The 25,034-nt window shown below is 37.3% G+C and overlaps 1 protein-coding gene across 8 annotated transcripts; it reads right to left on the reverse strand.

Annotated features, from left to right (window-relative positions):
- Positions 1 to 77: 77 nt before the first annotated feature.
- Positions 78 to 24,515, reverse strand: LOC127947314 (protein NDRG4). Of its 8 annotated transcripts, XM_052544329.1 has the most exons (18): positions 24,350 to 24,504; positions 22,856 to 22,929; positions 17,999 to 18,089; positions 16,899 to 17,033; positions 14,915 to 14,953; positions 10,528 to 10,633; positions 8,674 to 8,794; positions 8,014 to 8,076; positions 7,875 to 7,935; positions 7,643 to 7,786; positions 6,960 to 7,063; positions 6,796 to 6,852; positions 6,668 to 6,719; positions 5,496 to 5,543; positions 5,358 to 5,393; positions 4,763 to 4,814; positions 4,447 to 4,485; positions 78 to 3,574 (listed from the first exon to the last, which is right to left on the reverse strand). In XM_052544329.1, the coding sequence occupies exons 2-18, from the start codon at positions 22,927 to 22,929 to the stop codon at positions 3,420 to 3,422; spliced, it is 1,377 nt and encodes a 458-aa protein (XP_052400289.1). In that variant the 5' UTR covers positions 24,350 to 24,504; the 3' UTR covers positions 78 to 3,419. The 8 variants fall into 8 exon arrangements, with proteins under 8 accessions (XP_052400289.1, XP_052400291.1, XP_052400290.1 ...); XM_052544331.1 differs by lacking the exon at positions 22,856 to 22,929 and having other exon boundaries at positions 24,350 to 24,515; XM_052544330.1 differs by lacking the exon at positions 4,447 to 4,485.
- Positions 24,516 to 25,034: the final 519 nt, after the last annotated feature.

Below are 25,034 nucleotides of genomic sequence, written 5' to 3' on the forward strand. Positions count from 1 at the left end.
TATATATATATATATATATATATGTTTTCAGTGGGTGTTGATGCCAATTAATCTGCAAGAAAACAAAACAAAGGTCCTTTATGTTTTGTATATCCATTTTTATTTGTTGCACATTCAGTTTTTTTAGTACACAGACTGTGACAGCTTGTAAATAGATAGTACATATTCATAAACACATTTGTTCTAATAGTTTTCTTATGGTAAAGCAGGTTAAGAGTGACTCTTACTGTATCTTTAGACAGATTTGGAACAACCAGCCCCCATCCAAAAAAATAAACACGAAACAACTTATTGCTTAATATAAAACAATGGCTAATCGTAACAATTGTAATCATATTCATAATAACAATACTCATTGAATCCTCACAAGAATAGATGCAACACATGGTTAAATAAGAACTACAGTATTATAAAAAGAGGAACTCATGGGAAATCCAAAGTATAACAGTTCCACATAACAAGGCTAGTGGTACGGACCTATTTTTAGATTTATGCCCTAAAAACAGCAAATATCTACAGCAGAGAACATAGACTGAGAAGGGAAAGGGTGCAAGGAAAGGCAGGTGTGGCAGGTCAAACTGGTGTGAGCCCTGATTTAAGAAAAGGTGATATGGGGCCACATTGACAATACTCTACAGCACTTCCAAAGGACATAATACATTCAGGGCCCCCAGGCAGAAATCAGGGATCAGGTGGACAAGGGTGGGCATGCTCTTGATCTTTTAATAAGAGCTGACGACTGCATACTTCAGACAGGAAATCAAGAAAAACGACACAAACACATGGTTGCATTATCAAAACTCATGCAAATCAAAACTGGGGAAGAACGTGTCTTTGTCCATTCAGTCTTTAGAAGGAAACCCATTGATATTTTGCATTTGACTTTCACCCACCCGCTTTAAACACCCACCACGTGTCCTTTTGTTCCTCCTCTCCCTCTCTTCTCTTTCACATTCACCGTTTATTCCGTATCACACATTCTTCTTTCTCTTTTTACAGTATCTACAGTACTGCGCCCAGCTTTGCACGGAGTGAGGTTGATCACGATGCGTTGCCTGGGTCGATAGCCCTTTAGGGGCGACTGGAAGTGTCTGTGAGGGGAGGGGCACCTTGTGTTTTGGGGGTTGGGTTTGTTTGGGGATGGGATTTGCCCTACATTCCGAGCTTGGAGCATCATGCTCCAGAAAGCCCCGCCCCTTACAGACAAACACAAAGGAAACACCCCCGAGAAGCCGTAATTATGCACTTCCTGTTCTAGGAAGCAGCAGAAAAACGGACATTCAGTAAGACAGAAAAACGTGAGTCTGGAATTGAAAGCCAGCGGTAGCTCCGCCCTCGTAAGTTCCATGTTTGCTGCGTCGGCCAATCAGATCTCAGCTCATCTCACTTGATTCAAATCATTTGTGCATTCGTTCATTAATTTGCTCAGTCGTTTGTTTTTTTTTGCTCATTTGTTCATTCACTACTTTCATGCGTGCAATTGTTTAGGTTGGGGTTTTCTCCAATAATTTTGGGCAGTTTGTGCACATAAATCAACAATAATTAACATTGCAAATCTAGCAATTTTTTTCATAACACTACACTTTTTGTTATATTACCGTGGCTGCTGCTATGCATTTCTAATAAAACGGAAAGTGAATGTGAGAACAAAAAATATACGTTTGTTGTATTTGTCATTTAGCACTTTAGAAATTGACCAAACGATGGAGAAAATGTGGAAATTTGACATGAGTCCATTAAAAAATAATAATAACTAAATGCGAATCCACAGATCTACATTAAATTATCAAATAAGCATGCACTGAATATGATTCTAATGCATATTACTCTTTCAGTATCATTTTTTATGCAAGTTGCATGTGAGTACATGAATTGTGTGTGTGTGTGTGTGTGTGTGTGTGTACATACAAAAGCTCTGTTACCTTGCAGAGCCCAGCCCTCATTGGGAAATGTAATGTGTGCATTTTTTTAATCAGTAGCTTTGGTATATTCTTGGTGCGGGGCTGGGTGCTGTAAGGGAAGTGAGGCCTTGAGGGCAAACTCTATCACACAGGCTCCGCCTCAGTCTACGGTTCCGCTTTGGTTTGGGTCAGATGCTGATTGTCTATAAAATGGAGACCGTACAGAACCGATCCCAGACAAAGCCACTTTCATATGACAGCGAGAGCACACTAAAAGGGTCCTAGGCATGTAGTATTTAATGAAATGAGACTTGATTTGAAAGTGTGGTCGATCATATTAGTGCTTAATATGAAAGGAATGGCAAAATTAAGCATTCTAACATGACAAAATACTATTTAAGGCAAGTCAGCGGTCCAACTCTAATGGAGGAAAACATTTTTTAAATGTTTTTCGTGCTTTAAATGACATTTAAAATTAGAAAACCAATCATGGTATCAAATAATAATAACAAAAAAACGTAAAAAAAAAATAAATTAAAAGGTGATTTATTTATTTTTTACAGTTTGTGGCGAAAAATACACTTCAAGTGACTAAATGAGCTGAGATGATTAGCCGAGAGCGACTGTTTACTGGAGATTTCCCTCCTTTTCGACTATACAGTGGCTTTGTAAATTGAGAGGGAGAGCTATAAATGTTACTTATAAATTGCTCTCTGGTTTCAGAATTCTTTCTTTTGCTTTGTTTCATGCTGTTTCTCAAGACCAATCCCTTTTACCTGCGACACAATCCATCAGTTTCTCCTCAAAGACTGTCACAGGACAGGAATGAGTGAGAGCAGGGGCCTATGGGACGTGTAGTTTTGTCTTAGGAGGTGAAGGCCAGAGACAGCAAGCAAAGGGTGCAGGAATACTGACATGTAGAGCGATAAGTAACCATGTTACAAAGTTGTGGGGAAACCAAACACTGTCTTGAAGGGTGAAAAGGACAGCAAGTCTTCATTTTAATGGTTAAAGGAATAGTTCAGCTCAAAAATGAAACCTCAAACTGAGGTTATTCTCAACCTGTATGGCTTTATTTCTTCTGTGGACCACAAAAGCATATGTTCAGCAGAAGGTTCAAGCTGCTCTCTTCCATACAGTGGAAGTGAATGGGCTTCTGAAGCCAGTACACAGAAAAAAAGGTTGTTATTCAATGAAATTTAGTTGTGGTCACCATTCACTTTCATTATATGGAAAATAGCTCCTTGGACTATCTCATTTTGTGTTCTGCAAAATAAATTAAGTCATACAGGTTTCTAAAGACATCTAGATGAAATAGTTATATTTTCATTAAAAAAAAATCATTTTTGAGTCAACTGTTCCTTTAAGATGGCTAACACTGATAAAACGGAGAGAGAAGGACATATAAAATGGCTAAGAATGAAAGAATGAAAGCAATATGAGACCTCCATTCTTCTCACGCCCTCTATCCATGCCACGTCTCTCTAAATGTTTGCATGTGAGACAGTGCACATGGGTTCAGCAGGACACTTCCATGGTGTGGCTGACCTGCCCGACGCCCTCACTGCTATCTGAGTGCGTGCACGCGCGGCTGCGAGAACCATCCACGGAGCCGCCGCTGGTCAGAGAGGCCGTTCGCGAGCGAGCAAGACGAGTCATACTAGCCGAGGGCACTGAGGAAAAAAGGGAGAAAGAGAGACGGAGATGAATAGTCGTTCCACGTCCACAGGGAAATTCGTCCGGGCTGCATGATGTGTTGCAGAGGAGGCAGGGATGACATGCTTGAACGTTTTGTCGAAAAAAAAAAAAATTCGGCCTCAACCTGATAACGTTCCACTTCAAATACAGAATTCTCTCAATCAGTATTTTCTTGTTTCATAGTATTAAAAAAAAAATCGAAACATACTTAAATACGAAAGATGTAAGTAAAATTAAGTTTAAGTATGTAGAAATAAGAATTATTTTCCCTTACTCCATTAGATTTTTTCCTCTTGTTAAGCACAAAAAAGTAAAAAAAAAAGAAAAAAGAAAAACATTGTACTTACAGTACACAAATAAAAAATACTGTCATTGAATTGACAATTGTTCCAATGATACTTAGTTTTTTTTAAAACAACAAAATATCGTATGAAAATATATAACTATTATAGATATTTAAATAAGTAAAATATATAAATATTTATTTAAAAACCAATATTTCAAATAAAAAAGACCTTCCAGCCTACAAGTGCTGTCTTAAATGTGAAGCTTCTGAAAAAAGTGCATAAAACCGCAAGTTTTAAAATAATTCTAAGCTAGAAAGAAAAATAAAATTGCATTTCATGCCATGTTTTTTAATGGTTCAACTTCGAATGACTGCCATGCAGAGAACACGAGAGCACATTCAAAGCACATTTTTCCTTCAGAGGTAAATAATGAATGGATGGGAATATCAGTCTGGGAAGGATCAATACAGAAATTAAACAAGGCCGAAAAAGGGATTAGAAAACTAAATGTAGAATTTAAATGAGGAAGAGGGCAGGCGTGAACAGGAAGCAGGAAGTACCTGGCCCCCCACTCATTCTCCGATCCTTCATATAAGCAACTGAGAAGGGGCAGGAAAATACACATAGAGTACAGATTATACCAAATACATCACCTCCACACACACACTTATTTGCTTGCAAACACTCACAACTATCTCATCATGGGAAACAGACACGCATGGGAGAAAGGACAGACTGATCATACTCGATCAGTTTACTATGGCAGAGAAAGAATCTTCCATTTAACTGATCTGGGGTTCTGTTTTACCCAGAAACATTTCTAATTGTTAATAAATACACTGATGTTCAAAATAATATGAAATAAATTAGACTTACTGTAACCCATCCCCTGCAGGAAGTATTTGAAAGCCTCGGAGAGTTTTCCAGGCTGCAGGATTCAAAACATAGTTTAATAGTTTAATTGAGAGAAAAAAAAGAAAGAGAAAGAAATGATGATCAAGACTTTTTAAAACAAATTGTTTTTAGTATTTACAAATCAAACACTGAAACAAGCGTTTGACAAGCTTTAACTTCAGTTCTTGGATATTACTAATTATTAATTATTTTTATTATTATTAGTGTTCAGGTGGTAGAGCATTGCATTAGCAGCGCAAGGTTGTGGGTTTGATTCCCAGGGAACACATGTTAGGTAAAAAATGTTAGCCTGAATGCACTGTAAGTTGCTTTGGATAAAAGAGTCTGCTAAATGCATAAATGTATCCATCCATAAATTAAAATATTTGATTTTAAGGAGATTTGGATCTAATTTGTACAATATGCAATTTTGGTATTGCGTATCCGAACACAATACCAAAATTGCATTTTGTACAAATGAGATCCAAATGTCCTTAAAATCAAATATTTTAATTGTATTTACCACTGTAATACTATCACAGACTGATCTGAGATCAGACACGTCAAGCACTCTCACCTGTGTAATTTGAGGCATTCCACCTGAATCAGCCATCTGAAACAAATCAAATAAAGAGTGAAAGAGTTTTTCTGAAATTTTATGTGCCAAAATGGTCTAGGTTTGGCCTGTATTTCTTCAGCATGTCTGTTCACTTGCCTTTAGGAATGTGGTGTTGGTTGGATCCAGTTTGGAGTTGCACTCAACCTAGGAGTAGAAAACATTTATGCTGTATTTGACACATTTACATATCTGTCAGGGCATTTACAGAGCAGAACAATGGAGAAAATGGAGAAGATTAAACAAGTTCTTCAGTAGGGATTGAATGAAGGGCGGTAAGATGGGTGGTGTGATGGAGGGAGGAGAGTGTGTGTGTCTGTGTGTGCGTGTGTTTGAGGTCTGACCCAGTTACTGCAGTACTGCAGAGATGAGTCATATTCCAGTGCTAAAGAAAGACAGCTGCACAGACGCATTCGCCTGCGGGCTCTGTTTGGACTACCACAGACACTTTCAGAATGGGACAGGTTCCCTCTTTCTAACATGTTCACAATTCTAATGAAAACTCTCACTACAAGTGTCTGCATTAGTCAATGGATGTGATACTGATGCTGAGAACACATATTTCCCCATATATACTGTGTATATATATATATATATATATATATATATATATATATATATATATATATATATATATATGTTCAGTATTGAAGGAAAGCGGTCAAGTTATGTAACTTTTGTTAATATTATTCTAAAAAGGGGAATATATTATAATAATCTAGAATTAGTAGGTTTCACTAGAGTCATATTTTCTTTTCTAATCTCTCCTTCTGTTCAAAATCACTTAATTTTCCATGATTTTGCTTCATTTATTTTTATTTTTCACACTAATCTCTACCAAATCCTTCTGTTATTTCCTCTGCTCCCCCCTTTTTCATCTTCCTCCTCTTGCCCTAAATTACTCAAATCCATCTCTTGCTCTTTTCTATCTCTTACTCTCCTTCGTCATGTCAATCTTTCTCCTCATCTCTCGCCCTGTGTGTCTGATTAGATGTGATGGGGCACTGACCCAGCTTTCATATGTTAGATTAAAGGGCCGTGATCAACCCCAGGGCCAGTGCCATCTGCTCCCGTGAGACAACCCGGAGGAAGGAAGAAAAAGAACAAAATTCAGAGCAGACAGACCTGTCTCTGAATGACAAAAAACATTCAAGTGTGGGATATATTAGATTAGTTTATGACAGAAAGAAGAGAAAAGTTTGGTAAGAGGAATAAAAAATGAGAAGGGTAGGGAAAAACATGATCAAATAAGTCTCTTATTAAAAACTCACCACGCCTTCCTCGGCCGGAGCATTGTCTCCAACGACCAGCATGACCGGGCACCTGCAAGATTGAGCTTTTAGAATTCAGTATTATTTCACAGGCATATCTGAATAATTCTAATTAACTTAGTTCTCACCTCAGGGTCTTAGCATTTAGCACAGATCCACTGCGGTTCATTTCCAAATCCCTGCGGCTGTAGAAAAAAATGTTAATCCTTATTATTTATTTTTTTTTTACAGAATATTCTACTCATACATTATGCACGACTCTTTATATATTAATGAGGTAGTGGGCGGTTACCTGTTATACATGTTCCAGAAGAGCTGTAGGTTGAACTGGTTGATGGTGTTGTTGATCTGTTGACGGTAAGTCTGAACCACTTCTGTGTTGCTCATAAGCTCTTCCTATAATGCAGCGAATGTTATATTAGCTAAATATTTTGCTTGAGAATTCAATTTCAATTGAAAATCACTTTTTTATTATTATTTTCAAAATACCGTATTTTTCGGACTATAAGTCGCACCTGAGTATAAGTCGCATCAGTCCAAAAATACGTCATGACGAGGAAAAAAACATATATAAGTCGCACTGGACTATAAGTCGCATTTATTTAGAACCGAGAGAAAACATTACTGTCTACAGCCACGAGAGGGCGCTCTATGTCTTCAGTGTAGACCACAGTAGCACTGAGCAGCATAGAGCGCCCTCTCGCGGCTGTAGAAGGTAATGTTTTCTCTTGGTTCATTTCTCTCTGTTCATTTCTCTTGGTTCATGTCAAATTAATTTCGATAAAAAAGTCGCACCTGACTATAAGTCGCAGGACCAGCCAAACTATGAAAAAAAAGTGTGACTTATAGTTCGGAAAATACGGTAAATAAATATTTTTTACATTAAACAACATTTTAAGCCTTGAAATGTATGTTTAAACGTGGCTATATACTGTATCCTCAGTGAAACATAAGTAATGTAGATTAATATTGCACCTGGCTGAAGAGATGGGCGAGGACAGTGTCTGGTAAAGTACTGGTGAGTCCTGACAATTTTGTTGTGGCCCAGTCGATCCATCCCTTCCCATTGGGATCAATGTTGAGTAGAACCAGACCCTCCACAAGATCAGGGAAAATCAGCTACAAGTGGAGAGCACAACTGAATTGTATTGAATGCAACCTAAAAAAAACATGACTAAGATACAGTAAAAAGCTGAGTTTTACTAACCGCAAATTTGGCGAGGATGTAGGCACCAGCCCCGACTCCAATTCCAACAATGCTCTTGAAGCTAGGAAAGGAATGGATTATCATCACATTACATTATTATTAGAGCTCATAATTTTTATTATAATCTGACCACACTCACCCAAAGTGTTGCACCACACTCGGAAGCATCCCAGCTAGCTGGTCCATGGTTGGATACTGATATCTAGGAACAACAAGATCAGAAAATATTATAAATTTAAATGTATAAATAAGTTTTTACATGGCTCTCCGCAATACTTTATTCTGATTGGTCAATCACGGCGTTCAACGTTTAAATATTCGCCTTCTAGTAGTTATTACACAGAAATGTTTATATCAGTCCGCTCTTTCGTAACTGAAACCGGTGCTACTTTCATCAGACCCGCGTGCTTTTGTTTAATCCAAACACATCTAGCGCCATCTAGTGTTTCAGTAATCGGCTGTAGTAAAAATCCACTCAGAGGACTTCATTATTAATTTTACTGTAATATGCAGCGCTCGTTTGTACATTGAAATGTACTATTTCTTCTTAGCGGAAGCTTTAAGATGATATACAGGGAAGATTACAAAATAATCCCAATATTTTATATATAGCAACGTAATAATTTATTTGGTGAATAGCCATAAGTGCATAAGTGCAGTACATTATTATGCTACATCACAATACAGTTGTAGCTATAAAATTGTGCTATAATGATCGACTGACTCTACATACATACCCTGCTGAAAAAACAAACATATAATGGAAAATGGCAAATACTCATGTGTGCATTAATCATACCCTTGAGGCATCTGGGGGGCACCAATGTGCTGGCCCGGGGCATCCACGTGGCACACCACAAAATGTTTAGTGATCTCCTGCATGTCTTCATTGTGGAAGAACGTGTTGAAGCACAGCTTGTCTGCTCAGAGAAAGAGCGCAAGACATTGTAAAAATGAAAACATATTGTGCTATTCCTTTGGTAAAATGATATCATATAGTAAAGGATGATGTTTTATACTGTGTTAGTGGTATTTACATGGTGCTTTTCTAACAACCATATATAATACATTGTTATCCCAGATTCTATTGGATCCCATTTCGTAATATCATGCATTATATAACCTTTCTGATTATAAAAGAATAGTTCAAATATGGGCCACTTCTGTAAATCGTGTTCTCTGTCCTCTCATCTCTCATTCCCGAATCATTGGCCTACTTAGAGCATGAAATGAAGAAGCAAAACAACTTCAGTGTTCTAGCTAACTACCCAAGCGGCACTAATAACTCGTTTTAGATCGTGCCATCTCCATAATCACCATCAAATGGTGTTTTGGCAGGTCTTCAAGTTATTTAAAGAAAAAGATCGCCCCAAAACGCCGACTCGTCCTTATGCCGCTCCAAACCCATATGCTGTTACCTATTCTGTGGAGCAGAAAAGTAGAAATATTGGAAGTCACCCACATAACTTGTGTGCTGTATTATAAGTCTGCAGAAAATCAAATCAAATAAAAAATGACTTTTCTCATGGCCTTGTACCAAAAAAGACTTGTAGTTTTAAAGGTGCTGCATTTTTGCATGAATCATATCCAAGCTTCTTTACCATAATGACCCAATTTTTTCACATTTCCCCTCGGCTGTATTGCTCACTTTAAATTTTTTTATATAGGCCAGTGTTTCCTATGTCACTCTCTCTCTCTCTCTCTCTCTCTCACTGAGTCATGTTTTGTGATAGAGGATGGCCATGCATACTAATAGATTTATCCGCAGCGGAGAGAAGAGTTAGAGTTACTCTATGCCGCAGTGCTGACCTTGCTCGCTCCCCTCCCCATTACTGCATGATGGGTATGTTTTTGTGACCTATATTTCTCTCTCATGCATGAGCATGCACTGCATAGGAATAAGAACAGATAGACAATAATACACCACAGGACTAGATAACAAATAATGGATAGAGAGAGGGATGAGGAGAGACTGGAGAAAAGAGGAGCAGGAAAAGCAAGCTGTGAGTGATGAGAAGAATATATGCAGTTTATTTAAATATATATATAAATAATGAGATTAAGCTCAAGATCAAACTAGTATGTACTACTACTCACCATGTTTGTAAATAAAGTAAGTATTATAAATCTATATAATATAAATACATACATACATATTACTATAAAATACAAAAATGTAAGCTAGTTTGTACTACTAATCTCCAAGCCATAATTGTGTTTCTCTTTTATGATAACTAGTATTTTTGTATACTTTAAAAAAACAGGTGCTTAAGCTTTCCCACATATGTGGCGCTGAGATCACCTGCCACCTGAGATCAGCTTGGTCTCACACTGCATGTAATCTGTTATCAGAACTGATGAACCGCAGTCAGCTGGCATCCAAATTACAGCTCTGATCGCAGCCCACGCTCATCCCTTCCAGAGGGCATTTGAACATGCACACATGCAAAAGTACACACACTTACACACAACCATTTCTTGTTGGTGGTGAAGATGGGGAAATTAACTCCAGGTCATTGCTTGGAGACAGATGGTCTATCAAGATTGAAATCGTGTGATTTGGGTTGCTTAGGGTATTGGAGAGCAGCGTGGGTGTAGTTCACCTTGGTACACAAACACACATAGACACACACATACAACTCTGTTTACTTACGGTTGAGCCCAACATCATGGTAGGTCAGGATAGCTGGCTTGTTGCCCTTGGGAGCCCCACGGATCACTACGTGCAGCATCCCATAAGGGGTTTCAATGTCATGTTCCTACAAAAAAAAAAAAAAGGAAAAGGAAAAAAAAAGAGGTTTCAGTAAAGTCTCTAAAGATCCAAGCTGGTCTAGTCCTAATAACGACTGACCTGAAATATATATATATATACTTTCATATTACCATTTTATTTGTTCTTATTTTCATCCATTACTAGGAAGCATTCAAGTAAACTGGGCTACTTTTTGTCAGTGGGATAACACTGCCCACTTCACCAGAACCTGTATGTTTTATCTAAACACAAGCTAAAACTATACCTAATAGTAATATAACATATTAAGGTACTAATTAGCTATATGGTACCTAATACATAACACATGTGAGAATAAATTTTTACATGATCTTTTACATTTAATTACACCTTAATTAATTATTGATTTAGAATAATCGACTGCTTTCACTGGGTTAAGAAAAAATCGATTTAATCAAGAGCGGCAAGAGTTAAAAACCAGTCATGCAACACTCTTTTAATTGCCAGTTCCAAAGGCATCTTAATCTGACCTGACCCACATTTAGTCTCAGACTTTATTCCAAGCGGAGAAGCGATGGATGTATGTGTGCACGTTGTTTGTCTTGTCCTGAGGATTATTTCAGCATCTCTAGCTTTCCAGCGTTATGCACAAATCGTAGCAAACACCTCGCAGGCAGCCCACTTCAGAGCTGAAGGCAGATCCACAGAGAGACGGGAAATAAGTCTTCTTTAAGCCCCTGTCAGTTGGTGTTTTTGATGTTGGAAAAATCGTGCAGGGTCAGAGCAGATTTGACGGTTTTTGTGTGTTTGTGTGTGAGTTTAGGACAATTGTTTGTGTCTCTCTGTGTTTTGATAGAGATAAAATCTTATGGAAGCTGACACTGTTTTATAGGGAGATAATATGCCACACACACTGACAGGATAAACAGGAAATTTGACCTAGATTCCAATATTATATAACAATATATAACAATATTATACAAATATGGGGCAGAAAATAGTAAAGCTGTTCACCATAATCTGTCAAAAAAATTCTCTTCTGCTCATTTTTAATTCTCAAGGTCACACAACTGACCTTGTATGACGATATTTATTATTAGATTGCAGACATAAGCCTCGCCATCAGCACCACATGAGCAAACAGACATTTCTGAACACACTGCAGGTTACTGCAGAGATACATCAGACGTGTCAGTGTGTTAGTGTGTCACCTCACACATGACTGGACACTTCTGCACAACACACAATTCTAGCACCACAAGCACACTTGTAAAATATATGAAATATTTATTATTTATTTATTTTGGTAGAAATACATTTTTATTTTTTACTTGTTATATTGTTAATAATTTTTTTTTTTTTTTACTTAAGTTTTTTGTTTTTGACATTTTAGTACAACAATTAGCCATTGTAAATGCAAATAATCATAGATTAACATAAAATATTTATAAAATGTGCAATGTAATTAGTCCACAATTACCAGATCAGTAGGTCACGCTCATTAGCTCTGTAGAATTTTGTTTTATGAATTTATTTTTTATTAATTACATATTTATTAAATATTATGACCATTTTATACATTTACAGAGGATGCTGTTTTATTTCTGATGTTTTGAGTATAATAATTTGCCATTAATAAATAAATAAAAATGTTATTATTATAGAACGATTAGCCATAAGGAACAAATAATGTAAATGAGCAATGGAAGTGTTCCACATTTACCAGTTCAAGTCTAGTCAATTCTGACCACAAGGCAAATCAATAGCAATTTATTTAACCAGCCAAAACAATTAAGAATTATAATATAGCATACATATTGTTATAAAACACCCCTTTAGCTGTTTATTTGTAGCAAAACAAAAGCTCTGTCTCTCGCACTCGCTATTTGCATTCTGTAAATCACAGATATCCCACTCACCCCGTCCCAGCACTCCGGCATGGCTGCTTGCAGATTGTGTACGCTTACTTAAAGGTGTATACGAGCAGGGAGAAGACACTAAGCTAGACTCAGATGCAGGCAACCAGAGAGATGCTGCGGTTGCTACGGCGTCTCTTTGTCTCTTCTTGTTCTGGTCAGGGGAGTTCTGCAGTGCTGCTGCCCCTCCCCCGGAACCTCTCATAACCCACCCCTGTCCCCTCATTGGCTGACTGCAAAAAAGGCTCCCTGTTATTGGCTGGGCTTTATGTCACTCTTTATGTTCTGTCTGTTTTTGTCCCATATTTGCTATCTTTATCTTCCGCATGTTCATGAAGTTCTTTAATATAGATCATCTATAATTCTGCTGCAATTTAGCAGTGATACAGTCCTCAATTTGCTATGAATAAATGTGTAATTATTTACAATTTAATTACTTTTAAATTCTTCTGCACATGCAGTTATTTATCCAAATATTATTATTAGACAAACACACAACACCGATGGAAATTGGGCCATGTCAAAGGTCAGAGGAGATTTCATAGTTCTAGCATCACAGTCAACATGGCATGAGTTTGTGACAGTGTCTGTGTACGTGCGCACCGACATGAGCACATGATGGAGTGCTGAGACATGGACACGAGGCACATGGCCCACTTTTGAGATGAGGATGTATTTGCATGTGCTGTATTCTGTAGTAAACTACCTCTATTTGAACATTTTCTGTCTAACAGGACCATGCTGACTCAAATGCATCCTGTAAGTTTTTGATTTTTTCTTTGAGGACGTGGAAGACTAATCCCTTTGTGGCTGACTTGACTTTTGCTGTCTCGCTTAAAAGCACAACCTCGATCTCCCTCTCTCAATTGCATGGGTGTAAATATAGTTGCATTGTTATTGTCATAAAAGGACAGACACCACCCACTACATCATACCATTAAATTATAATTATAAACGTATATAATAGTATTTTAATTGTAATCTTTAAGAAAAAGTTACAAAAATGTGTTTTAGACATATTTACAAGATTTTTGTTCAGCCTTGAGTGCTGCATTACTACTATAAAATAGTTACTGCCCATCTCGACACAAATAAACAGTACTCACATATTATTATCTATTATTTTATTTAAAATGTATTTAGTGAATTTATAAGTTGCATGTTGAAAAGAATCAGAATATGTTTGGCTTATTAACTTTAACTATCATCTTTATAGTGTAAAAAATTTGCCTTTGAATGAATGAAGCTGAATTTTTTACGATGCCATATCAGCGATTTATACCTAGAGCAACATATTTTGGGTTCTGCAAAAATATTGTATTTTTTAATATGGCACAAGCAGAAAACCTATTTAATTATCTGTTCTCCATCACAATTAAAACCTTTCACTCGATGAGCGTGTGGCTTACAAATCCTATCATCTTCAGCCCCCTTTGCTATTTGGATTTCTCACTTTTTTTATTCAAAATCGTCTTTCTGTGATTTAGTCCTTTTTCTGTCAGAGGTGTAAGAGAGGATGCAAACCGTGAGACAGCAACACAACTGAGGTGATAAAGTTCTTTTACCTCAACTTTTACCTCAGTAGTTTGACTTCAATTGCAATTTGATCTCTGTAATTCAATGTAACTCTTACAGCACACTAAAAGCATTATATTATATTATATTGGTGCACTTTAAGACTAAAAACATGTATTACAAATGTAAATAGGGTAGATTTTAATGCCATGAGATTTATGTGAACAGATATTTAAAATTCACAGGTGTAATAAAATAAATGTCTTATAACTAGCTCTAAACCGTTAAACTACCATTTCCAACAAACAGGCTGGTACTACAGATTGCTGTTAGTGCTCTGAAAGGGATATTGATTGAAACTCAGAAAGTCATGGCAGTGCCTCCATGTTTTTCGTTCTCTCTTTCGTGCTCTCTCATTAACTATAATTGTTAGCACATTCCTTTCTCTAACCAAGACAAACAATAAGTCTTTAATCATCCAACGCCAAAAAATTAAGGTCACACTTTATTTTAGGGTCCAATTCTCGCTATTAACTAACCATTAACTATGACTTTTGCCTCAATTAACTCCTTATTTGCTGCTTATTAATAGTTTATAAGGTATTTGTTAAGTTTAGGGTATTGGGTAGGATTATGGATGTCATGCATTATATGTACTTTATAAGCACTAATAAACAGCCAATATGTTAATAATAGACATGCAATAAGCAACTTAGTGTGAATTGGACCCTATACTAAAGTGTTACCAAAATGAATAATGAGGCTTTGTCAGACATGGCATTTTAAATCTGACAGGACTTGATAGTTCTTCAAGGACTGGCTGTTTAATTGTAAATGTTAAGTCAGTATCAAAAATGCACAAGGAAGAATCACCGTACCTTCCAATCTCCCTCAGCCACAAAGGTCTCACAGTTTTCCTGCAGGAACACAAAAGGTCAAATTCATCAAAGACAAAACACATTTGTTTTAATATGCTATCAGAATAAAATAAGCAGTGATTGGAGCAACGCTCTGCAAGGTTCGGCCAGCGAGGAAAGAGTTTCTGTGATGGAAACATTTACTTGAGCTGTTGTTTCTAGAACAATGTGAGTTAAGCTAAAGTACAGATACTCTGCCAACAGTATACTCAAACGTCTAAATTTCCAGCCAAAACCATTTTTAGAGTGAAAGCAAACCATTTCCTAAATGTAATTGTTCAATTCAGAAACAACATTTGAAATTAAATCTGAAATTGACTGGATTTTCAAGAAGAAAACTGTGATGTGGAATCTAGATTTACATAATCATGAGCTGATATATTCTGTAAAGGTCTGAATAGAATTTAAAGCAGTTCAAAAGAAAAGGTGCAGCTATTCATTTTAAACTGAATAAAGCAAACATGCCCCAAAATAATTCCAAATACACTAATAAAGTAGAATTACTCAAGTACTTTACACCCCTGTTTGTTGTTCACTAGGCACGGTTGGTTAGTATGTGGGTGGCTTAGCTGGCTTCAAATCAGTAGCTATTTGTGGAAATAAAAAACGTGAGCTTGCTTCAGTGCTGATATGAGGCCTGTTTAACTCCATTATGTACTTAAGTATAATGGTTAGCATTTTGATGGCCTGAGCTGGTCCAACCGCAGTATTAATGAGGAAAGACACTGTTAAGAACACACTGTGCTATGGAGAAAAGGTGAAATGAGTACAAAACACAGTTGTTAAAGAACAGCTTGAGAACAGGACAACATCTCCTTGCCAAATAATTGTATCATAATACAATCACCACAGAAACAACGTAAAAATCCATCTTACTCTTCTGAAAAGGCAAGGAAACATGAGACAGTTGGCAAAGCAAGTATCACTTATAATGTGATTCTTGTGCAGACTAGGAGAAGCAGGAAGACACCAATGAAGAAAGAGGTTAGTGCATGCAGTTTAAGCTGTTGGCAGCAAAAGCAGTTTAATGTCGGACCAGCAGGTGTCACTCCTTTCTCTTTTTCAGGGTTAAAATTATAATACAGTACCTCAGAAGTGCAAAAGGGGGCAGTCTTACGGGTAAACAACAATGTCTTGTTTTCTTCTCCATTGTAGTATATAAAGTTTTGTTCACATAGCACATAAAGCTGATTTTTTTTTTAAATCCTATCTTAAGCAATGGCATTTTGCAAGTGATACATATTCAGAATCCAGCATATCGACATAGGTTAGCATAGCAATGATAAAGGTGTTAGCACAATGCTCCAGAGAACTGAATATTGTCTGAGATCATTTCCATCATGATATCTTCCTATCACAACAACATATTCAGAGCCATTACTGTACTATTTACACATTTAAGCCAGGCTGCAGATGTAACGCTTAGACATTTCTAAGCATTACATCTGACGTTACAGTCATGTTACAATAAATATGCAACAAAAACCTTAATGAATCAATGAAAATCAGTTGAATAAATCTGTAAAAATCAGATTTCATGTGGTGTTGTGCAGTCCTTAGTACAAAGTACACTGATCTGACTTTCATTGATTAGACTCGTTGCTGTTTGTTTTTATATACTATTATCATGTACAAAGAAATTAGCCTAAGCAGTACCTGAGGTACTGCATTAATACTATTAATATGCAAATAATATAAAATTTTAATTTAAAAACAACACACAGGTTCAAATTGTGCTAATGTTAATTAATTAGACTGTTAGACTGTATTAGACTGTAGGTGAATATGTGGAACTGAATAAGATTTTAGGAAGACACTTGGGAAGAGAGCAAATATTCGACATTGTCTGGTCTTTTCTAATAGAGCTAAGGTTACAAAGGAATTGAGAAAAATGACTATCTTTTAGTTGGAGGCGTGGACATGCTCTGTGCGGTAATCAGCCTACCGGGAAGTACCCGCTGGTCCGACGGCGCGTCAGGCCGAGCCAGTGTCGGGCGATGGCATGCCAGCGTTTTGGGGGGCGAGCCGTAGGGGGGGAGGGCGTAGCACAGGGCAGCGCGTGCACACACTGTCCTTTAGCCTGCCACGTTACACAAAGACACAAACACTATTACAGCAAACTACAGCAGACAGTGTCCTCTATAGGACTGGAGGACAATACTTTGGTGGTGGAAGTGAGAAGCTGAAGAAAGAAATTATGATATGCATGAATGGTCCTGTGTGATATGTAGGAAAATGAGCAGCGGACACAATATCCACACAACAAGCTTTGATGACTTCCAAAAATTAGTTAGTGCAAATTTTTATTTTTTTTTCTATAGAGATTACACTGTAGTTTGACAAAAAGACAAAATGTTCTAGAATTGTGCATGAATAGAAAAATATTAATTTGTTATAGAAATTCCTAGATTTTTTTTTTTCAGGGGTTTCGTATGCTGTAAAAATACACATTTGAATTTCTAGTTCATGACACCTTATCAGCTAATGTGAGCATATATAACTTTATTGTTACATGTTACTAAGAGTTAAAAAAAATCCTGGCCTGGAAAAAAAAAAATCACAATTTTAGCACTTAAAAACTTACAACCCAGTGCATTTGATTGATTCTCTACATTGATTTAATCAAATGAGGGATAGGAATTACAGCAGACTGCATCATTAAGCAATGGATTTCAGATATACTAGTATCACTCAAATGCAATTTTTAATTGTGCTCTTATTAATTATTTTAAATTCTAAAAAAAGCATAAAAGTAGTACATCACTTATTGTCCAATTTCCCAATTTTTTAACTGATATTTTTTTTTTACGGGCCTTAAACCCTTCATGTTTTTTTTTCAATTCACATTAGCTTAATACAGATGTGTGGATTAAGATGAAATGTGGTGTTTGGTGATCATAGATAAATCCTTTATCATACACATACATACACACATACCTAAAAACAGGGGGCCATTTTTAACTGGTCTACTATATTTAGCAATTTATCCACACACGCACACACACACACTTGCTTACACGCACACACACTCACACACATACTCACCATCTCCGTTTCCTGTCCCCCAGATTCTGGCAGTAGGGGTTTCTCTTCAGTGAACTGCTGATCCTTTATGCCCGCCATCCTGGAGAGCAACCTGCAATCACCATGGCAACATACACACCTGAGATTAACAAGGCTATTCGAGAGCAAACCAAAATCTAATCAAATTCGTCTGGTGCTCCAAAATTGTAATATTACCTACACCACTCAAACCTTGTACACAGTCCCTGCTGAAAAAAATAAATACATAAATAAACCGGTTCATACCAGCTTATAGACCCCATCATGATATCGAAATGGTAGTTCGTCATGAAATCAAAATTGTAGTTTTGTAGCTTTTAGCTCATGTCTTCTAACTTTGAGATCATCTAATATTGTAGAGTACTCCTAAAAGTTGACTAAATTAATTTTAATCAGATGTGCACATTTCAAATGGACAGAATTTCTCTTTCTGAAAAACAAATGTTTACGACTAATCCTGCACTACATATTTGTGTCTAATAATATGTTCTCTAGAATCCAAATGTCCCCTTATACCACCTGTAACCAATTTACAAATGCATAGGTTTATGGCTGAGATGTAACCTCTTCAGTATGCCTTTACTTCCAAACTTGTTTGACATCATATTTCAATAGGAAATATGTACAGCACTTGTTAAACAATTTCCAAGGGGTCTTTAAAATGATAAAGCTGGTCAAGCTTTGTTTTGGAATATTTAGTAGCTAAGCTGTTGGGGACAAGGTTGATCTCAGCCCCACGGGGTGGCAGGACAACTAAACAGTTAAACAGATTAATGTGAGACACACTCCATGTAAAACAAGCTAGCATCATGCTAATCTGACTGGATCCAAACCATTTAAAACTACATGTGGTTATGGAGATTTGTGGACTTAAATGAAGTGGCACTGTGAACATGGCTTGAATGTCGTTTGGTGGTTAGATTCACGATGACACAAAAAGACACAGACTTGTCAATCTCCAGGAACACATGGCCGATTGTGACATTAGCACACAGGTTTTCTGTTGATGGAAGAGACATTGTGCTTTTCCATTTTATACATGTTAAACTCCAGCTGTCCAGCTGAAGGTATTCAGCTCATGGGAGCTCGTCATTGTCAACGGATATATCCATAACACAATGCTAAGCTAACAAACACCTCCACAGCATCCTGCTAACTTTATTGGTCTGTAATAGTTCAGCAAACATATGCATAAGTAGATGAGGATTATGAAGCATGTCTCTTTTTTTTACAACATTAATGGAAGTATTGCTAGCATAATCATTTAGGCTAAGAGATAGCCGTTAGCATCTCTTAGGAGCATTTCTGAACCTCTAACAATTCTTAAAGTTAGCAAACAAAAACATGAATGAGAAATAAAAAAGGAAAAAAAAAACTCTACTAAAAAACTAACAAATATTAGTGCAGATATATGCCACCTTTTCTCGAGAGATGACAGAACACTTTGATATTTCTTGGAAGAGTTGCATAATAACTGGGTTTAATTCAAAACACTTCAAGTCAACAGAAAAGTCATTCCACTCTTATTTCCTGTCAGTGCCAAGAACTGCATGAATCTGGGCTCATGAGCAGTGCAAATCGAACCCCTCGGATGTGAACGGATAGAATGATTCAGAGCCCTGCAGGAAATGATTATTTTGGTTGCATAACACCTCCTATGAGGTGATTATAACAAGGTCTAGACATTACCACAATACTCTCAATTGCCTCAGTTTCTCCCACCCTTTCTCTCTGTCACAAGCTCTCCGTTAATCTCTCGCCTTCCCGCCTCCACCACATGTACAGACCTTTCTCTGATCATTATTATAATCATTACTGCTCTGTTTTGCTATACCATAGAGCAACATTTTTACTCTTTCTAAACAGAATGTGAGTGATACTTGCCAGCGCCTCCATGCAACCACCATTGCTATTTGGTTTCTAAGGTGTTTTGGGTGTTTTTTAGCTTGTTGCATGTGGTTGGTGACTAGCCTAAGTCAACAGAGTCCAGCCCGAGTCACTAGATAAGTCCAATAGCTTTTGAAAGAAACACCACATCTCTCCACAACAAGCTTGACAATTTAAAGCACCAAATGAGGAGTTACATGTAAAAGTTAATACTGAGGATTACTAAACCCAAGTATGAGCAATAGTAATAGCAACCATGGTATGCAACAATAACTAAACTCTGAATAGTTTTTCGTTTGTGTTGCTAAAGATATCATATTGGGATCTTTTTTTTTTTTTTTTTAAGTCAGTTTACCTGTGGGTTAAATATTGCACTTGATGTTTAACTAATTCCTGATCAACTATATTAATATCATCCTATACTAAATTACAGTATAAAGGAACATAAATACATTCATTACAAAATCAACTTGTTTGCAGAGATTTATTTTATTGTTGGTTCTGTAGCCCATCAGTGTTGCCATGGTAACCTCTAATTCCAGTACATTCCCCTGCAATCTTCAGGGAGTTGGATAACCTTTATCTTTCCCTCTTTGTCCCTTTTTGACGGCATCACTGCTAGTCTTAACTGCAGCACTAGAAAAGTTTGGAGTTTGGAGTCACCAAGATAATGTGGTCACTCTCAGACATGTTTAGAGCATACTTGATTTAGATAGAGAGTTCTTGTATTGAGAGACGTTCAACAGATGACATTAGCCAGAGCTGCCATATGACTCTGTTCAGAGACAAAAAGAAGTGTGCATAAGAGAATATGAGAATGGAAAGACCATTGGAAGAGTATTCTGTCAGACACCAAATCAATAAATACACTCAAAGGGGTCAGACATAATAAACAAAATCCCAATCAGTACTTGGAAACTGGGTTAGGACAATGTGTGTTTATGCTGTGCACAAAAAAAAAAAAAAACTATTACAACTAAATCTATGTCAGACAGATATTTAAAATCTGTAGCAGAGCAGTACAGTCTCCTTGACATTGCTCCTAGGATACAAGTGACCGAAGTTTTAATTAACCATTTGGATGATAAACATAATCAAGGTAAATAGAAAAAAACATGGCTGTATAACCAAGGTGCAGAGAGTGCTAAATACCACCCTCATGCTGGCTGAATCAAATATACCAGGAAATAAATAAATTATTATTTATTTAGTGTGGAAGTGTGAAAAAAAAATCAGTGGAAGAAGTGAGATTTTGCCGTTTTTAAAAAGCAATTGTTGCTGCCTGGAAAAATTCAAACATCAAGGCAACATCTTTCTTTTACGGCCACTAAAAACTGGCTTCATTGGTGAGTTCATTTTCACTGTTTTTATAGAGTTATTCATCTTCTTGTTCTTCTAATGTGTATATATCACTCATGCCTAAGATACTTATAAGGATCCACTTTATAAGGTCAAATGTTTAGGGTGATGGAAGACAAAACATAACTACCATAACTAAAAACCTAACTCGCTTACATAAACCTCACACCAAATAGACTTTTCCAGGAGCTTCACTGTCATTTATTAATGCACACCCCATTAGACCTGTGTTTCTCACCTACAATCCTGAGGACCCACCTACTAGAAAGTTTTACTTGATTCAACTCATCAGATTCTTAGTGTATTAGATATGAAGGCATCTAAAACATTCTAGGAGGTTACTTAGGACTGGACTGGAGGACTGGAGTTGACACACATTCTTGACACAGAATATATTTTAAAGTAAAACTGAGATCAAAAAGCAGCTGTGGAACTCACAAAAACTAGTTGCAACCTCGACCCCTCAGATAGCTCACGTCACACCTCCATTGGAATTCTGGGTAACATCTGAAGGACCTATTATGGCTATCTGGCTGTTAAAGACACTCTGATAGTGTTTTACCACCAGAATCAACCATGTTTCCAACCCTTCACGCTGCCTCTTGTCAAGAGCCGCCTAGTGCTGTAAGCCAGGCTGACAGAAGGTGAGCTGGTATGTGGTCCTCAATAACAGCATTTTATCCTTGCCAAAAGTACAGTAACCTGGCCAATACTTTCCTTAAAAAAACGTTTCTACTGTATGGATCAGTAGGAAACCAATCCAAGGATGTTAGGTGTGGTTTTCTCCAAATATTACTGGTTCCATTTTGATAAATAGCCTGTATCTAAAAGCTTTCATGAAGGGATCTTTCACCCCAGTTTGAGCATTTATCACAGCTGCACACCTATTTGGGTCAGAACAGAATACAATTAAGGCCATATTAGCCTCCTCACTTATGTACACTCAAACTATTCATGGAGATTTTTCATTTATTGTTGTTCATTAACATGAAATTGGTCTCACGTGGCTCAGTTGATTATAAGCTAGACTGTGGGCACTGGAGGTCAAGAACTGCAGAAGGCAGTTCAAGTTTTGAAACAGAAAAGCATCCAAAGCACAAAAGCCACAATACAGAACAATGGACACCAAGATTGATATGCATCTTTGCATATGAACATTTTCATTATCAAATAACACGTAGCTCAGGCCACAAATGATTGAAAGACATTCAAGACTACATCATTCAGATACCTATATAGTGGACATGAGATTTACAATAAAGTATCAAATAATCTTTTTACATGAATTCAGCTTGAACACATAAACCTACATTAATGGATTGGTCAGCCACTGAAGGCTTGAACAATCAACAGCTATTGGGCAATGAATTATGAATAATGATCTACGGTACGAGTAATAATGGTTACTAACACTTGATCTTGTTTGGCCACTGCCCAGTGATTGGTCAACAATCAAGGTGTGATCATTATGTGGTCAGACACAGCAACGGGCCATGGAATTCACAAGCAAAGAGACAAACAAAAAATGAAGGAATGGATGCTACAAAACGGAAAAGAAAGGCTACAACCTTGGTTACAGGCAGAACTACGTACATTGTCTGCAGCAGGCTCTGTGGAACCGTGCAGCTAGTCTTGGATGGGAAGATCCAGAACAATCCAGGCCCCATCTATCAGTACAAAACAAGATCCATTTGTAATTCAGCTATACACAATATTCTTCATTCAGAGAACTCTCACAGTAAGTATGTTAACCTGGGCAAGATATTGAGGAAGCCCCCTCCGAATTTAGCTTCTGTACACTAAAAAGCTAAAAAACTTGTCCTAGGGCATGAGATATTTTATGAAAAGGTTCCAGGCAATTTACAAAATCCTTTATAAATGACTATTTTTATATATAGCTCAAGCCAGGAGAGTTTCTATTAAAGTAAAGCTAAGATGCAGTTTATTGAAGAATACTTTCCCATGCTCAGTGAAGAGTTCTAATAGGGAAGACTTCCAGGAGGTAAGGGTTTTCAATGTGTGAGACAGAAAAGTTTCCAAGGCGTCTGTTGCATTGTTATATAATGCAGAATTGGGAGATTTAGCCAGAAAAAAAAAAAAACGTTATTAATCACAGCCTTCTTTTTTACAAGGATGAATGTATCTGAAATAAATCCATTGTTTTCTTATGTTCAAAACCATGCCACATATTATCATCTTTACCACTGTAATCATCCCACGCATTAGTAATTGAAGTAGATGCTTGAATTTCCACCAACATTTCAGTTATATACACAAAATGTATTTTAACTGCATGCTTTGTTGTCAACCAAGTGTGACAAAGGTATGGCAGTTGTCATTAGCTGTAGCATGAAACAGTTTTATTTTAAACTCAACAAATGTTCTCATCTTAAGGCACATGCTAACAACATCATCCATCACCCCCGTTAAAACTGAATGTGTCAAGCCTTACGATAAGTCACAGTCTATCCACCCTGAAAAGTTCCACGGCCCTCCTGGCCTCCTATGCAAGCTGGCCCCCAGCCAGAAACACTGGCGTCAGATATTCTGTGAAGAGTTATTGAGATTAGGAAAACAAAAGCTCTGCTTATCTGTTATTACACAGACATGAATACTTCTCAGCACCACAGCAGATAGCATTACTCCAGTGAACAGGAAAGGACACCTGTTAGTAGACTTACCCTGAATTTAAGGGGTGGTCTGGACGGACTGTGACTGGCTTGCTGTTTTTGGCAAAGCTTCCCTGTCTGACGCAGTTTTTTTGCGGGGTTAATAAATTTAACCTGTCGACCACCCATTTATGCCAATGCAGAGGCTGGAATTATGAAGCGTAGCTTATGACACAAGCACTGTAATACTCGCAGCAGGGACTCTTAATGCTTCTCTTGAGATGGAGTCCCTCAAGGGCCTGTGTTGAAGCCTTTTTTGTTCTGATGTGTCTATATAATCATACAGTACACCTTGCACCAAAACAAGCAAGTATTCAACATGACCCATCAACAGATGTCTTAGAGTTCTCTTGAATGATAATTCCAATTTGTGCCTCTTTACAGCAATGACCATAGTAAGTAAAGAGATATTTCTTACCTCTGCTGAAGGACTTGTGTTCTGTTGTCGTCTGAAAGGATTCTGATGTGTTTAGCCTCTTTTTTGTTTGCTCGTGAGTGCGTTTCGGAAGGATGCTGTCTACCCAGTGATGGCTATGCTGTGTGAATCTCTCTACCCCTGGTTCCACCCTCCCTCATTCGCTCACTCTTCCCCTCCCTTCTTTTGCTCTGTAATAAACAGAGAACACGTGTCCTCTTGGATGATGCAGCCTGAGCTATACCGACAGATGAGAGTGAGATAGAGGGAGGGAGAGAGAAAGAGCAATCACCGAGAGGGACAGAAAAGAGGGACACAAAAGGAGAGAGACAGAGAGATAAGACATTGGATACAGGAGAGGAATGAAAGAATAGCGAAGGGCAGACAGGAAGGAAGAAACCAAGGAGACGGAGAGGAGAAAGAATTGTGAGACAGGGATACTGAGTAAAGCCTGGAGGCTTAGAATGAAAGGCTTTCCAATTAGACCACAAGTGGCAGCTCTGTACAAACGATTCTTACACTTCAGGGAGAAATGCACACATTTGGCAGCATGAGCTTTTATCAAGTCTGTTTTTACTACAAGCGGTTCTCCCAAGATTATAAGTACATACTCATATACACAACCAAACACTGCTATAACAAACCCGCAAATGTATTTATCACAGCGTGATTTGAAGATACTGACACA

The sequence above is a fragment of the Carassius gibelio genome, chromosome A25 (genome assembly GCF_023724105.1).
Source record: "Carassius gibelio isolate Cgi1373 ecotype wild population from Czech Republic chromosome A25, carGib1.2-hapl.c, whole genome shotgun sequence".
Taxonomy (NCBI): Eukaryota; Metazoa; Chordata; class Actinopteri; order Cypriniformes; family Cyprinidae; genus Carassius; species Carassius gibelio.

What these genes read in the sequence shown, in the direction of transcription:
- LOC127947314 (XM_052544329.1), bottom strand. Translation starts at nt 22,929, where the DNA reads ATGGGGCCTGGATTGTTCTGGATCTTCCCATCCAAGACTAGCTGCACG. An exon ending in GGGGACAGGAAACGGAGATG is followed by an intron (nt 17,034 to 17,998) that starts GTGAGTATGTGT and finishes GTAACGTGGCAG; the next exon opens with GCTAAAGGACAGTGTGTGCA. An exon ending in AGTGTGGTGCAACACTTTGG is followed by an intron (nt 7,936 to 8,013) that starts GTGAGTGTGGTC and finishes TTCCTTTCCTAG; the next exon opens with CTTCAAGAGCATTGTTGGAA.